The sequence below is a fragment of the Eptatretus burgeri genome, chromosome 1, assembly GCF_056783735.1.
Source record: "Eptatretus burgeri isolate ZD-2024b chromosome 1, Ebu_testis_v1, whole genome shotgun sequence".
Lineage (NCBI taxonomy): Eukaryota > Metazoa > Chordata > Myxini > Myxiniformes > Myxinidae > Eptatretus > Eptatretus burgeri.
The window spans coordinates 65,723,062-65,739,607 of record NC_140961.1 but is presented as its reverse complement, the minus strand read 5'-3'; the positions used below and the strand labels follow the sequence as shown (position 1 = coordinate 65,739,607).

General features: G+C 41.3%; 1 protein-coding gene across 8 annotated transcripts in view; it reads right to left on the bottom strand.

The window, feature by feature from the left end:
* The window catches only part of CFAP184 (cilia and flagella associated protein 184), a 202,794-nt gene that overhangs the window by 8,393 nt on the left and 177,855 nt on the right, over window positions 1-16,546 (bottom strand). For 7 of the 8 annotated variants that reach the window (XM_085886496.1, XM_085886449.1, XM_085886470.1 and 4 more), the window contains 2 exons: window positions 14,499-14,692; window positions 6,474-6,686 (listed from right to left, as the gene is read on the bottom strand). In XM_085886496.1, the coding sequence (XP_085742622.1) occupies window positions 6,474-6,686; window positions 14,499-14,692 (407 nt within the window). The remainder of the gene's footprint in view (window positions 1-6,473; window positions 6,687-14,498; window positions 14,693-16,546) is intronic. The other variant, XM_085886506.1, reaches the window with a different exon arrangement.

The window sequence follows — 16,546 nt, the reverse complement described above, 5'->3', positions numbered from 1 at the left end:
GGTTCTGGAGATACAGTCATGGCGGGTGGTAGTACTTCGCTTAAAAAGGGGTGTGACAAGCTTTCACCTATTTCACAATTTCACCTATTTCGCAGTCAGTGGCAAATGTGTTACCAACCAAAAATTGTTCAATGACCTTCAATTAGATGATTTTTGAAGAGTTTAGCTCTGGACATACAAGTGCATACAAAACCACCATGAGCTACTCTCGTAGACAGAATTACTGACAATAAGGGTCACCTACTTCGGCGACCCAACACCTATTTCGGCGACCCAACAGAAAGGGGTGAAAACAAAACCTCCTTCACCTCCGGTGGCGAAGGTAACAAGTCAATTCCTGAAGAGGTATCTTGGGCTTGAGCTTTCTTAGATTTCCTCTCAGAGCAGCGAAAATAGAAATCATGTCTGCATAGGAGTCGATAAGTCAAATTTTAACAATGATGTAATAATGAGGTTTTCAAATTCATTAAATTTTTTTCGAGATATATATTTTTAAATGCACTTCTATTTATTACCTCCGAAGGTGAAGGAGGTTATGTTTTCATCCCTTTCTGTCTGTTTGGTTGTCTGTTTGTGTTTGTTTGTCTCTTTTTAATTATATCCTTCATCAGGCACATCCATGGACACCTCACTCTTCATCAATGAGTACTTAAATCGCCATTTTGTTTGGCCTATTCAAAATTTCCTTGATTTGGAAACAGGATCTACTCTTATGCACTAACTGAAGGAAAATAATCAGAATATTATATCTGATTTGAGAATTGGATCTCACAGATGAAATAAATGTTGAAATCTGGAGTGAAATCTGAAAATGTTCACAAATTTGCAATTTTAATAAGTAAATGTATTTATATAAGCAAAGCATTACGCTAATTTTTTTTTCTTCTGTTAAGATGATTATATTTAGTGAAAAGATTGGGGAATGTGCAGAAAGTGTAACTTCATTGAGCACAACGCTGTGCTCTTTCACCTGCTTTTGCAAGTTATGACGACACAGTCTACAGCTTCCTTTTTTCGGCAATTTGGTACGCAATTTTCTTTTAACCGTTTTGTGTGATCTGCTTTCATGACAAAATATTAATATAAATACTCAAATAGTTGCTGTAATATATTGATAGTCGGTAGTTTCTGTAAAGTGTAAACGATAAAGTACGTTTTTGTTGCTGCAAGTGAAAGTGAAGAGGTTTTTTTGCTTTCCACCGTTTTGTTCGATCTGCTATCAAGACAAAATAATAATACAAGAAGAGGTGCATTCAAAGTACACTGCCCTCATGCCAAATATATAAATAACAAATCCTCCAGTGTGCAGACATTGCTGGGTGCCTTTGGTGTCTGGGCGCTGCTGCCTTGCAGCACATGGAGACAGGATTGGGAGGGAGCGGTGCACTTCTCAGGTGAATGTGTATAAATGATACTTACTTGCCGTCTAGCACATGGAGATGGAATTTGGAGGGAGTGGTGTACAATAATTGATTGATTAATTGATTAATTAATAAATAAAAATTAATTTCTAAAGCCAAATATCCTTTATAGCCAAATCACATGGTCACTGTTGTGTCAAAATATCAGCTCCCAAGCTCAAAAGATGGCTGAGGTATTGCCCAAATGAGAAAGAAAATAAATAAGGAAAGAATAAATCAATAATAAATAAGTAATTAATCAAAAAATAAAAATGGCAGTTTTGCCAAAGCAGATCTTCACCTTTGTCCCCAAATTTCAGCATCCGAGCTAAAATTATGGCTGAGATATCGCCCGGACAAACAAGAAAAAAGACAAGTAGCGGTGGTACATTCAAAGTATACCGCCCCCATGCCAAATAAATAAATAAATAAATAATAAATCCTCCAGCGCGCCGCCGCTGGGGCGCCTCCAGCACCCAGTGATGCCACCTTGCAGCACACAGAGTCGGAAATTGGAGGGAGCGGTGTACAATAGTTGATTGATAAGTTGATTAAATACATAATCAAAATAAATAGTTAATGGTAAAATAATTAATTTCTTAATCAATTGGATAATAGCATACCTAAACCACCACTGTTTCATCCGAATCTGTAACTTTTTGAAAATCAAGTAATTAATCGAAAAATTTTATAATTAATTTATTAATCAATAAATCAAAAATACCCTTGATAGCCAAATCACGTGTTCCCTGTCATGTCCAAATATCAGCTTCCTAGCTGAAAAGGTGCCCGAGATATTGCCAGGATGAGAAACAAAATAAATAAATCATTAATAAATCGATAATAATTACGTAATTAATCAATTAATTGATTCATCAAAAAATTTTTTTTTGCCAAAGCACATCTTCACTTTTGTCCCCAAATTTCAGCTTCCGAGCTCAAAGGATGGATGAGATATCACCTGGACAATCAAGTAAGAAAATAATCAATCAATTTATCAATTAAATGAAAAATACCATTTTTACACAAATCACTTGCTCACTGCCATGTACAAATATCAGCTTCCTAGCTCACAGGCTGCCGGAGATATTGCCAAGATGAGAAATAAAATAAATAATTAAATAATAAATTGATAATAATCAAGTAATTAATCAATAAGTCAAAAATACACTTATTGCCAAATCACTTGTTCACTGCCCTGTACAAATATCAGCTTCCGAGTTCAAAAGGTGCCAAAGATATTGCCATGATGAGAAATAAAATAAGTAATTCACAAATCAATAATAATTAAGTCGTTAATCAATTAATTTAGTAATCAAAAAAAATAAAGTTTTGCCGAACCACATCTTCACTTTTGTCTCCAAATTTCAGCTTTCTAGCTCAAAGGATGGCTGAGATATCGCCCGGACAAACAAACAAGAAGACGTGATGCAGAGCATGACACTTGCAAAATCCATAAAACAAATTTGACCTCAAAAATAATGGGTGGTTGAATTCAATGACCAAATGTGAAACTCCTCTTCAAATATCAAGTGAATTGGATGAAAATTGACAATTTTAGAAATCTGGCTTATGTTTTGGTCCATGTTGATCTCAAAAATGGACCTTTTGGTCCATGTTGATCTCAAAAACAATTGGCTTGTTGAATTCAGTGACCTGAAATGTCTGTATATGTTTCTACATACATATATATATATATATATATATATATATATATATATATATATATATATATATATATATATATATATATATCTTCTTCTTTCGGCTGCTCCCTTTAGGGGTCGCCACAGCGGATCATACGTTATGATCCGCATAATGATTTGGCACAGGTTTTACGCCGGATGCCCTTCCTGACGCAACCCTGGTCGCCTCTTACAACACAGGGATATGGTATACCTATTGTAACCGGGGCATACACCGGGCCTAGTACACCGGTACTCACTTCGCCGACCTCAGAAGGATGACAGGCTGAGTCAACGTCCTGGTGTGTATTAATTCAAGCGGCCAACGGGGCTTGAACTCAGGACCTTTTGGATCCCAAGCCACTACCCTAACCACTACGCTAACACCAGGATATATATATATATATATATATATATATATATATATATATATATATATATATATATATATATATATATATATATATATATATATATATATATATATCTTCTTCTTCTTCTTTCGGCTGCTCCCGTTCGGGGTTGCCACAGTGGATCATCCGTATGATCCGCATCGTGATTTGGCACATGTTTTACGCCGGATGCCCTTCCTGACGCAACCCTGGTCGCCTCTTACGACACAGGGATATGGTACACCTATTTTAACCGGGGTATACACCGGCCCAGTACAATGGTACTCATTTCGCCGACCTCGGAAGGATGACAGGCTGAGTCAACCCTCTGGTGTATTAATTCAGTGGCCCAACGGGGCTTGAACTCAGGACCTTTTGGATCCCAAGCCACTGCCCTTACCACTACGCTAACACCAGGCTTTTGCTTATATATATATATATATATATATATATATATATATATATATATATATATATATATATATATATATATATATATATATATATATATATATATATCCTCTTCAAATTTCAAGTCAATCAGATGAAAATTGAGGATTTTACAAACACCACCTTAGTTGTTTACCTTGGGCCTATGGTTGACCTTTTGGTCCATGTTGACCTCCTCAGAAATAATTGGCTGGTTGAATTCAGGACCTGAAATATAAATCTTCAAATTTCAAGTCAATTGGATGAAAATTGAGGATTTTAGAAGTACCACCATAGTTGTTGACCTTGGGCCGATGTTGATATTTTGACCTCAAAAGCAATATGCTTCTTACTTATGACAATCTCTATAATGTGGTGAAGTTTCGTGAAGATCGGTTTTAAAATGTGACCTGTAGGCGATAAACAGACAAGCAAACAGACAGACAGATAAACCGACAGACAGACAGAATAACAAAATCGACTGACCAATATACTTGCAAATCTTCGATTTTGCAAGTTACAAATACAGTATAAACTGAGTACTCCCTTCCTTCGGCACCTGGCGATAACATTATGCATTGCTTGTATAAGGAATTGGGAAGGAGCAGTGTGCAACAAACAAGAAAACAAACGGAGTGAAAACTGAGCACTCACTTCCTTCAATGCCGGGCGATGATGCCATGCATTGCCAGGATATGGCATTGGGAAGGAGCGGTGTACAAAACAAGAAAACAAACTGAGTGAAAACTGAGTACCCCCTTCCTTTGGCGCCCAGCGATGACGTCAAGCATTGCCTGGATGTGGCATTGGGAAGGAGTGGTGTACAAGTGGAGGTGCATTCGAAGTTCTCTGTCCCCATGCCAAATAAATAAATAAATATCCTCCCTGCACCTGGCGATGCTGCTATGCAGTACATGAAGATGGGATTGGGAGGGAGCGGTGTGCAATAATTGGTTGATTAATTGAATAATTAAAATAAATAAATAATAATCGTAGGATAATTAATTTCTTTATCAATTGGCTAATCACACACAATAACCACCACTGTTTCATCGGAATCTTTAACTTTTTGAAAATTGAATAATTCGTCAAAAAAATAAATGAATAATCGATTAATTGATGAATGAATAAATCAAAAATACCCTTTATAACTAATTCACTTGTTCACTGTCGTGTCAAAATATTAGCTTCTTCGCTCAAAAGGTGCCTGGGATGTTATCCAGATGAGAAAGAAAACAAATAAGTAAATCATAAATGGATAATAATTAAGTAATTGTGAAATTCATTGATTAATCAAAAAATTAAAAAATACAGTTTTTGCGAAAGCACATCTTCACTTTTGTCCCAAAATTTCAGCTTCCAAGCACAAAGGATGGCTGAGATATCACCCGGCCAAACAAGAAAACAAACAAATTAAAAATCACTCATAGAGTGATAACTTGGCGAAACACAACGACACTCTTGGGGTATAGGGGACAGCACATACCTATGCCAGGCTGAATAGTTTTCATTTTGTCTGCCACTGATTGGTCGGATCTGAATTTGGACCTGAACCAAAATTAAATTGGCTTGTTCTCCTCACCTGACCCACCTAGTTTTGTCATAATTCGTCCACAACTTTTTGAGATATTGTGCTATATATCGTTTTTGGCCCTACAATATCTGTCAGTGGTGAAGAATCACTTAAAAAATTCGCAGATCCGGATCCGAATTTGGAGCTTCACCCAAATTAAGCGCTGCTGTCCTCGGCCGGTTACCGACACACACAAAATAGTTCAGAACGATTGCTTGAAAACTATGGCCAAAAATCGTGTGACAAACAGACAAACAGTCAGACAGACAGACACTAGAGACCAACATACTTGGCAAAAAAAAATTTCACCAAGTAGTAAACGGAGTAAAAACGGAATACGTCCTTCCTTTGGCGCCTGGCGATTACGTCATGCATCACCTGGATATGGAAATGGGAAGGAGCGGTGTACAATGCATATATTAATAGTTGCTACAATGTATTAATTATCAGCAGTTGCTGAAAATGAAGAGGAACGTAGACCACACATGGACATGATACAAATGGGCACAAATAATTCTTTGTGGCGTGTGTACAAGCATGCATGCTTGGTTACGTGTGTGCAGTGCACAGGTTTTGCGGGTGCGTTGGCCAAACTCAAACTCACATCTGGGCCTGTGGTGCGTGGTGCTGTGGAGGAGGTTATGTGGCTGTCTCACAGGCCATTTGCTTCTGCACGTGGGAAACAGAAGTGCTGCGGCATTGAAGCCATGTTGGACGTGCCACCGTGCAGTGCAGGTGTGTGGAAATTGGTGCATGTGTGTGAGTGTGCAGGGTCCAAGGTGTGCATTCTTCCAAATAACATTTTAAAAACAGAATGAATGAATGTGAATTAATGAACATTCATATTGCCTCACTGTCCCAAGACTTTTGCGAATACAGTGTAGGCTTACATTTAAAAAAATGTGCCCTGGCACATCCTTATACTTCCAGTGTGCGGTCAGTATAATAATTAGGCACGAACTTTGACAACAGCCATTAAGAAACAATGACATACCTCCTTTTGTTCTTCTATCTTCTCATTATAAGTATGATTTTCCATCTTCAACTCTTCATAATCAATGAGGTGTTGGCCATCAACCCCAATAGAATGAGCCTTGAACTTCTCCTGATATTTACTGAAGCGCATATTAAGTTTAATGTTCTCCAATTGCACCCTTGCCAGTTCCTTCTCTCTGCGCTCCTCAACCTGCTGAAGCCGGTCTAGATCCTGCAAGGCCAAATAACGTGAGATTTAAGTAAAATGCCTACATTTGACCAAAACGAGACATTTTATTGGAAAAATCTGGAATTCCAACTAAGTCCAGATGTATACTGTTGTGGTCGCACAGTCATCCCGGTTGTTCAGTTATAATCCAGCGAAATGTCTCAACATGACTGCAATAGTCGACCATTTCGGGGTCTTCCCCACTGGACAACGCATCTATGATACGATATCGTATGGATTGGAAGCCCAAATCGGCCCAGCATTACGCCGATTCGGCACCACATATCATACACTAATGAGGCCAAGCGAGCCTGATGCGCAACTCGGTCCAGGATGTGCGGTGTCGACTCACCGCGACCAATGAACCCTCAACGGATCTTTTTTTAATCATCCCAGGTGAACCACAACAACCAGAATTCACCACCGAGACCAGGTATATTTAATAAGAAATGGCATGGGAATTGGAATGTACAAGAAGCAATAGAGTATGTAATAAATAAAACACACATGCCACAGGAGATAGACATAGTTAGAAGGCAGACAAGACAGGAAATGCCCTGGCTGTGCCGGCAGAGCACAACTGGTACAGTGCAAGGAGGCATACTTGGTATGTCCCTCCACAGGCTTAGTCAGAGCTCCATCCCAGCACTTGAGAGCAGAAAGAGATGGAGGAGGAGGAGGAGTAGGAGAGGCCTGACTGGCTGGATGGGGGCGTGGCACAGCAGAACAGCCTGGCAAAATTACGCAGCCTTCTTTGCCATTTGGCTCGAGAAATTTCTCAAAACCTCCCAGATGCATTGGCCTTTAAAGTCTCTGGCGTCCATCTCTAGCCCTGACTTGCTTTGTTATTCTCCTCTTGCTCACTATTGGGTGGGAATCCAGCCAGTTTGCAGAGTGACCCCTAAAGGCCCAGTCACACCTTGACATTTTAGCCAGCTTATGCCGATTTTTGAAAAATTTGTCTAAAACGCTGGCACATGTCGAATACGTTATGGGTACGTTTTGGAAACATTGAGATCACGCTGAAAAACACTGCCATACGTCGTAGTACGCTGGCTTTCATCGTTGCACTTTGCGGTTGTCCTCAAATTTTAGCATGCTTGAAATTTACGACTTATGCCAGCGTATGACTCACAAGTTCCGCTACGCTGGCCATAAGTTGTAGGCACGTTATGCGATCGTTGACACACGTCAACACACGTTACTTTTAAGTTAATCATAAGTCTAAACACGTCGAGGTAATGTTTAATGTACCCGAAACTTATTTCTAACCTATGAGTTACGTGTTATAGGCACGTTACTCATAGGTTATATAGGCACGTTACTTTTTTTCTTCGGTATGACGGTGTTCAGTGTACAGTGCGGTTATGATTTAAATCGTTGATCGGCAGCCTATTAATTATATTATATTATAACCGCACTAGAAATCGAAGTGTCAACATCACCGTCATACTGAAGGGAAAAAAACAAAAACAAAAAAAACCAGGGAGTCTGGAACACCGACGCTAACCATTACCTCGACGTGTTTCGACTTATGAGTAACTTACAAACAACTTTTGTCGACGTGTGCCAACGATTGCATATCGTGCGTACAACTTATTCCCATCGCATGCGGAACGTGTGAGGCATACGGCAAGTACGTCGTAAAATTTTTAACACGTTTAAAATTTCAAGACGTACCCCACTTACTACGACGTATGATAGCGTACTTTAGCATTCTATTCACGTATAGCAAACCTACCCGTACCGTATTCGATGTGCGCCAGCGTTTTAGACGCATTTTTCAGAGGTCGGCATACGCTGGCAAGATCGCCAAGGTGTGACTGCGATGTTGACACTTTCATTTCTCTGGCGGTTATGATTTGAATCGTTGTGCGGCAGCCTTTTAATAGGCTATGCCACGTGATCGTCGGCGATACGTGCAGCGCGCTATGCATAAGTTAGACTATAGTTGGTTGTGAACGCCGACTATATAGGTTGTGAACGCCGACAACAGGCTAAGCATTCGTTGGCATAAGTTATCTATGACAACGAAACGTTCTGTGTCCGTTACTAATATGTTATGCATACGACCAACTCGTTATGAATACGTCCGAATCTTAAAAAAAAAAACATCAAAAGTTTAGCGTAAGCCAGCATTTTACATACATTTTGATACGTTGCCATTGCTGGCTAAAACGTCAAGGTGTGACTGGGCCTTTAATCACGATATTCTGAGGCAATGGGCAACTGCTGATGTGTCAATGCCATTCCACTACCAAAACTCAGGCAGCAAGGCCGAGCGAGCACCGTAAAATAACATTTAGGACAGATTATGGAGGGGAAAACAGTAAAAATGGGGTCAGAAGGATTGATAATTTAGACACAGACAAAATATTGTTTTTTTTATGTCAACATGCCTACTTTGTATTCCCATTATTGATGCAAAATTTCATTCTGAAAGTCCCAGTAAGCTTGGAGATACAGGACATTAGCAGAAAAAAAAGGAAGAAAAATAAAAACCCAAATGGTGGGTTAGCACTCCTCGGGGTCGAAGAAACTCCGAGGTACTATCAAAAATTGGGGGCACTAACTGTGGAAATAAACTACACAACAGCGATGACTTCCCCGATCTTTTCAAGGGAGGCTTGATAATTTATTCTAATAAATGTGTGTTGTGTTGTGTGTGTGTGTGTGTGTGTGTGTGTGTGTGTGTGTGTGTGTGTGTGAGTGTGTGTGTGTGTGTGTGTGTGTGTGTGTGTGTGTCAGTGTGTGTGTGTGTGTGTGTGTGTGTCAGTGTATGTGTGTCAGTGTGTCTCCTCCATCACTCCAAAACCATGAAACCTATCAGTCTGAAACTTTGCATGCATGCTCGAGGGACTTCAGGGTGGTGCATGAATGAAAATTGGGTGTTTGGGTTAATTAAAACATCCCTTTTGAAGATAATTAACGGCCTTATTTAATTATATCCTTTGTCAGGTGCATCTTTTGCCACCTCGCTCTTTGGGGTCTTAAGGCGTATCCGAGGTAACCTCGCTGGGGTGTGAAGCTGCCATGTTTTTTGGCCTGCTCAACCATGCCTTGACTTGGAACACTATTTCTTAACGATAAAGTTTTTTTTTTTCACTTTCCTCACTCATATTATCGAATGTCTGTTCATCATAGCAATGAATCGCTGTATACATCACTTTTCTAATTACTATAGTTTCAAATTAGGAGCTTGGAGTGATTTCATGCATTATTACCTCCGCAACCAAAGGAGAAGGAGGTTTTGTTTTCTCCCCCGTCTGTTTGTTTGTTGCTTGCAAAATAGAAGATTTTTCAAATATATTGGTCAGTCTATTTTGTTATTCTGTCTGTTTGTTTGTTTCTCACCTACAGGTCACAATTCGAAACCGATCGTCATGAAACTTTACCAAGTTGTGGAGGTAATCTCAACTGAGAAGCCTATTGATTTTGAGGTCAAGAGTGAAAGCTCATCTTGAGGTCAAATTTCGAAAATTGTCATTTTTCATATTTTGTAACTGAATTGGGAAACCAACTATTTTTGAGATCAAAAAGTCAAACTTCTAAAATCATCAATTTTCAACTGAAAAATCATCAATTTACATCTTATTAACTTGAAAGTTGAACAGGATTTGCATAGTCCATCACTGAATCGGGAAAGCAACTATTGTTGACGTCAAAAGGTCAAAGGTCAACTCAAGGATAAACTTCTACAATCATCAATTTCAATCTGAAAAATAATCAATTTTCATCCGATTGACCTGAACTTTGATTGAGTCAATTTTAATCTCAACAAAATGGACAATTTGAAGTATCCATGGCAACCTTTGGAGAGGGGGTGGATTTTGCAAGTATCGTGCTCTGCACGAGACGTCTTTTTCTTGTTTGTGAACAAAATATCTCAAAAATTTGTGGATGGATATGGACGAAATTTTGTGGAGAGCTTGGGTATGTGACAAGGACAAAATGATTCGATTTTGGTGAAGATCCAAATCCCGATCTCGATCTGAGAATTTTTTCAGTGATTCTTCACCATTGGGAGATGGAACTAAAATGACATACAGCAGGATATCTCAAAAAGTTGTGGACGCAGTCAGACGAAACTTGATGCACAGGTCGGGTATGTAACAAGGAAGAATTGATTCGACTTTGATGAAGATCCGAATCCGGATCCAAAAGTTTTTAAAGTGATTCTTCACCATTGAGTGGCAGGGCTAAAATAATATAAATATAGCAGGATATTTCGAAAAGTTATGGACGGATTCGGATAAAATTTAGTGGGTGACTTGGTTAAATGACAATAACAAGCTGATTAAATTTTAGTTCAGGTCTAAATCCAGATTCAGCCTATCAGTGGGATACAAATCATAAACTAATTAGCCTGGTGGATGTATGCTCTCCACAGAGTGTCCTTCCAGTTATATCATGCAATTTTCCACGATCTACTCTCACTGACTAATTAAAGCATATCATCGAAATACGATTTCGGCTTTGAGGATCGGATATCGTCTGGACGAAATAAGTGTCGAAATCTGATACTTTGAAGAAATAACAAGTCTGATAACTTAGCCAATATACCTATTTACTTATAGCAAGCAAGGTTTATATATAGTTAGCCAATGTACCTCGTCCCTCGTTCTCCATTTATACACAAGAATATGTGAAATTTCCAAAGCATTAAACTTATCTTTTTTATACTGTTTGAACAATTATATTGAGCGAACAAAAGATTTTAGAATGTGCCAAAATTAACCAGCTTCATTGAGCTATATGATTTAATGTATTCACTACTGGACCTCACACCCCGTTCCCCAGAGGGACTGCTTATCCATAGCATCTTCCAGATCTGTGTCCTTATTTCGGAGGTTTTGTGAGATGTTCTGCAGGGAATCAAAGCAATTCTTGTGAAAAGCAGACGTTTTAAAATAAAGTTATGTTTGCACGCAGTGTGAACCGATGTGTCACATGGTGCGTGCACAGATGAACAGACAACGTGACGGATATAATCTGCAATGTTTATTTCATGAGCGATTAAAGTTTGCGACGTCTCCAGGGTTGTTCTATGTTAAACAGCAACTCTTTTGTGGATAAAGTCATTATTTGACAAATTAATTTAATTTCTTTAACTGCTGCAGGCACAGTAAAGACTGGCTTAAAAGTTAAAGGGTTCCTATATGGAATGCAGCCACAGCTTGGCTGTGCTTGCTTGGAGTGCTTGCTTGAGTACTTAAGCCACTTGCCGAGCACTCTACAGTCAATAGCAGTACAGTTAATGTCCCAATCGGGATGTGCAGTTGGCAGTTGCTACAAGGTAGAGGTACATGATTTACAAAGGTTATATGGTTTCTATTTGTGAGTTCCAAAGCCAAATATATTTGACCACACCCGATTTCCATGCCATTTTGCCATATTAATGTGTATTCTAAATTACAGAGCCAATTTTTTTTTTCCACACGTTAAATGACGATTGGCAGCTGTTTATAAAGATTCATGTTTATGCACATCTCCCCCTAAAACGTCTATAATGCAACATTGTTTTTATAATTTGATTGTTGAAATTCTCCCAAAACAAGGGCAACTCAAGGGTTTTAATATGTACTGGACACAGTATGTACTGAAGTGGATAATCACACTGACTCCAATCTGCCGATTCCTGAGGAATTGCCGATATTGGCGAAGCACGAATACAGTGTATGTGTGTGTGTGTGTGTGTGTGTGTGTGTGTGTGTGTGTGTGTGTGTGTGTGTGTGTGTGTGTGTGTGTGTGTGTGTGTGTGTGTGTGTGTGTGTGTGTGTGTGTGTGTGTGTGTGTGTGTGTGTGTGTGTGTGTGTGTGTGTGTGTGTGTGTGTGTGTGTGTGTGTGTGTGTGTGGTGAAAGCAATACACACTCTCTCTCTCTCTCTCTGGATGGAGTTTGGCGGAGTTTGTCTCTGGAATGTCCAGGCGGAGTTTGCTCTGGGCATGTCCCGGTGGAGTATGCTTCAAGGCATGTCCGGGCGGAGTTTGCCTCTGGGCATGTCCGGGTGGAGTTTGCCTCTGGGCATGTCCGGGTGGAGTTTGCCTCTGGGCATGTCCGGGCGGAGTTTGCCTCTGGGCATGTCCGGGTGGAGTTTGCCTCTGGGCATGTCCGGGTGGAGTTTGCTTCCAGGCATGTCCAGGCAGAGTTTGCCTCTGGGAACGTCTGGGTGGAGTTTGCCTCTGGGCACGTCCGGGCGGAGTATGCTTCTGGGAATGTCCGGGTGGAGTATGCTTCTGGGCATGTCCGGGCGGAGTTTGCCTCTGGGCATGTCCGGGTGGAGTTTGCCTCTGGGCATGTCCGGGTGGAGTTTGCTTCCAGGCATGTCCAGGCAGAGTTTGCCTCTGGGAACGTCCGGGTGGAGTTTCCCTCTGGGCACGTCCGGGCGGAGTATGCTTCTGGGAATGTCCGGGTGGAGTATGCTTCTGGGCATGTCCGGGCGGAGTTTGCCTCTGGGCATGTCCGGGCGGAGTATGCTTCTGGGAATGTCCGGGCAGAGTTTGCCTCTGGGCATGTCCGGTTGGAGTTTGCCTCTGGGCATGTCCGGGTGGAGTATGCTTCTGGGCATGTCCGGGCGGAGTATGCTTCTGGGAATGTCCGGGTGGAGTTTGCCTTTGGGCATGTCCGGTTGGAGTTTGCCTCTGGGCATGTCCGGGCGGAGTTTGCCTCTGGGCATGTCCGGGTGGAGTTTGCCTCTGGGCATGTCCGGGTGGAGTTTGCTTCCAGGCATGTCCAGGCAGAGTTTGCCTCTGGGAACGTCCGGGTGGAGTTTGCCTCTGGGCACGTTCGGGCGGAGTATGCTTCTGGGAATGTCCGGGTGGAGTATGCTTCTGGGCATGTCCGGGTGGAGTTTGCCTCTGGGCATGTCCGGGCGGAGTATGCTTCTGGGCATGTCCGGGCGGAGTTTGCTTCTGGGAATGTCCGGGCAGAGTTTGCCTCTGGGCATGGCCGGGTGGAGTATGCTTCTGGGCATGTCCGGGTGGAGTATGCCTCTGGGAATGTCCGGGTGGAGTTTGCCTCTGGGAATGTCTGGGTGGAGTATGCTTCTGGGCATGTTCGGGTGGCATTTGTCTCTGGGCATGTCCAGGCAGAGTTTGTGTCCAGATGGGAGGTTGTCATTGGACATGTCCTGGAGGTTGTCTCTGGACACGTCTAATCAGTGTTTGTCTCCAGATGTGTCTGGCCAGTGTTTTTCTCTGGACGTCTCCATCCAATGTTTGTCTCTGGGTGGTGTTTGTCTCCAGACGGCTTGGCTCCAGATGCGCCTGGGTGGTGTTTGTCTCCAGACTGTGTTCATATCCGGATGCGTCCGGGTGGTGTTTGTCTCTGGGCGGTATTTCTACGATGACTGGTAGAATATGGATTTCAGACATTCTTTTGTTTCCATCTTCCCTGTTATTCTATGCTGAAGCATTTTGATGAGATGGTATGAATCGTAATTAACTCTCCACTGCATGTCGGCCTTCACTTCCTCTCACTACCTTCCCTTCCCCCACCCCTCCTCAATTTCCCTCCCTCATTGCTTCCCCACCCCTCCTCACTCCCCCTCCCCCTCCTTCCTCTCTCCCCCACCAATCTTTCTCTTCCTCCTCTTTTTCCCCCTCTCAGTATTCCCATCAGCGAAAGCGAAGCAACAGGTGGTATTTGCTCGTTTAACATAAAATATTCCACACTCATAATTTTAACTGTTATCGAGGAATATTACATCACAGTCGAGCTTTCATTGGAAGACAAAATAAATAGAAAACTTTTTTTCTTTAATATCTTGTTTTTTTGAAGGTATAACAAGTGAATTGTTAGTGATACCATCCTTACCTCGAGGGAAACCCGTTTGCCACCGTGTCTCTTCATTGCTTGAAGAAGAATTTCTCTCTTATAAACGACAAAGATCTCCAATTCAGTTTCTACCATGTCCTCAGTCTTCTGCCGTTCTTCTTGCAGTTTTTTCAGTTGGTCTTCAAAATGTGCCTTCTGGTCCACGCACTCTTCCTGTAATTCCTTTAGTTTTGCTGTAAAAGTATTGACCAATATTGCACCTTTAGATTGCATTGACAAATCTGGAATGTAAATATAAAATCTCTATTGTCATTCATGTGGCCCCCTGTCTCACGTGGGCAATTGTTTTGGCTGCAGGAAGCATCATTTGTTGGGGGCGCAGCTGTGCCGCTGATGAAGTCCCCCCTATATGTTAGAGCAGGAATTTGGAATTTAGCCAGGGTTCTGGTGATAGCTCGCCTACTCTTCATGGAGGACACCATGGGATGTTTACAATCCACCTACTAATGCCAACAGACAAGATGCTCAGTTTAACATCCATCCAAGGGACGGCACACCACATCGATGCCTTGTCCTGCCTGCAGAACTCCATGATGACAGTTTATAGCTTGGTCGAGATTAAAACCCAGGCTAGACAGCTTGGAGGTGCATAACACTAGAGTCTAGGCTATCCTGCCAACCATCATGCAATCGCATTTCCAAAAGAGAATCACCTTGTAAGGATTCTCTATATTATCGAGAATAATCTTACAAAATATAGTATTGCTAAAAATGTCGAATTTTTCTCAAATATAAGTATGAATCACATGACAATGTCTTTATCCTCATAAAATGTAAAAATAATTATTGTTTTCATTGATCTCATTCCGTAGATCTTTTATTGACCTGGTGCATCATAGTGGAGTTTGTACAGAAATCACAACAATACAAAGACATTTGTAGACATCAGTGTACTTTATTCTAAACTATAACAATATTAGTAAATACTGGAAAATACAAACTCTACAGTATATGAGCTTTAAAACTGGATTGTAGAAACATAGACATGAGAAACATAACACCTTTTGTGCAAAAAGATCTCTTTCAGAGAAAAGTATGTATTGTCAAACACAAGGAGGACATATCAGAAGTAAAGTAAAGTATTCTCATCCAGTCTAGCTCCCTCTGCCTTTGTAGAACAGCCCTTTGGAGCTGGTTCAATCATAGTCTTCACTCCTTGGCTTCAAGCAAGATGTGCAGCACCCTCACATGCCAACCCTCATTCATACCAATGAGCTTTTCATGAGATTGAGAGCTGCACCTTCTTTCTTTTTTGTGTCACTACAAATTTCCCTGTCACTGCAAAACACAGACTCTTGCAAAAGGAGTTGGATTCCTTCAGGATTTGAGAGATTTGTCTTGCATTAGAGCTCTGCAGCATCCAACTCCAGTCGTGAGGCGACTGAGCCACAGCCAGGTTGGCCATGTCTCACTGGCTCCTTTGGGCAGGGACTCTTCAGGTTCAAGTGACAGCTTGTGAGGTCTTGATTGCAGCTGCATTGACCAAGCATCTACTCTGCAGCTGTGGCAGTTCCCATCCATGGAGCTGAAGAGCATGAAGGAAACTATTGCTGGACTTCAACTTGTTTGATATAAGATTTATTGTCTCCAAACTTGCTCGATTGTCATTTTCCTTCATTGGTTAGACATAGCATGTAATAAAAAAACAGGAGGTTGTCCCCCATTGATTCACCATGCCAGCCTAGCCAACAGCCCACCTATGGTTTCACTCGGTCATACGTAATTAATAGGCAAAGGTGGGAGGCCGAGAGCATGGCCCCTATCTGAGGTAACTGGGTCACCGAGAAGGTAACGCGAGAGTTTTGCACGGGGACCTTGCCAGATTTAGTCACTTTACACAGCGTCCATGGTTGCTTAGCAACCTGTGGATCGAGGAGTTATCTGTGGCTCATCGGCTTCATGGTCAAAGGTCGGAAAGCAGGTCCGAGAGAGGCCACTCTTGACGAGCGACGTACCCGTAACAGTATTAATAAAATTAATTTCAGAATATAATCATCATTAAAGATTTATATGTCACTTTAAAGTAG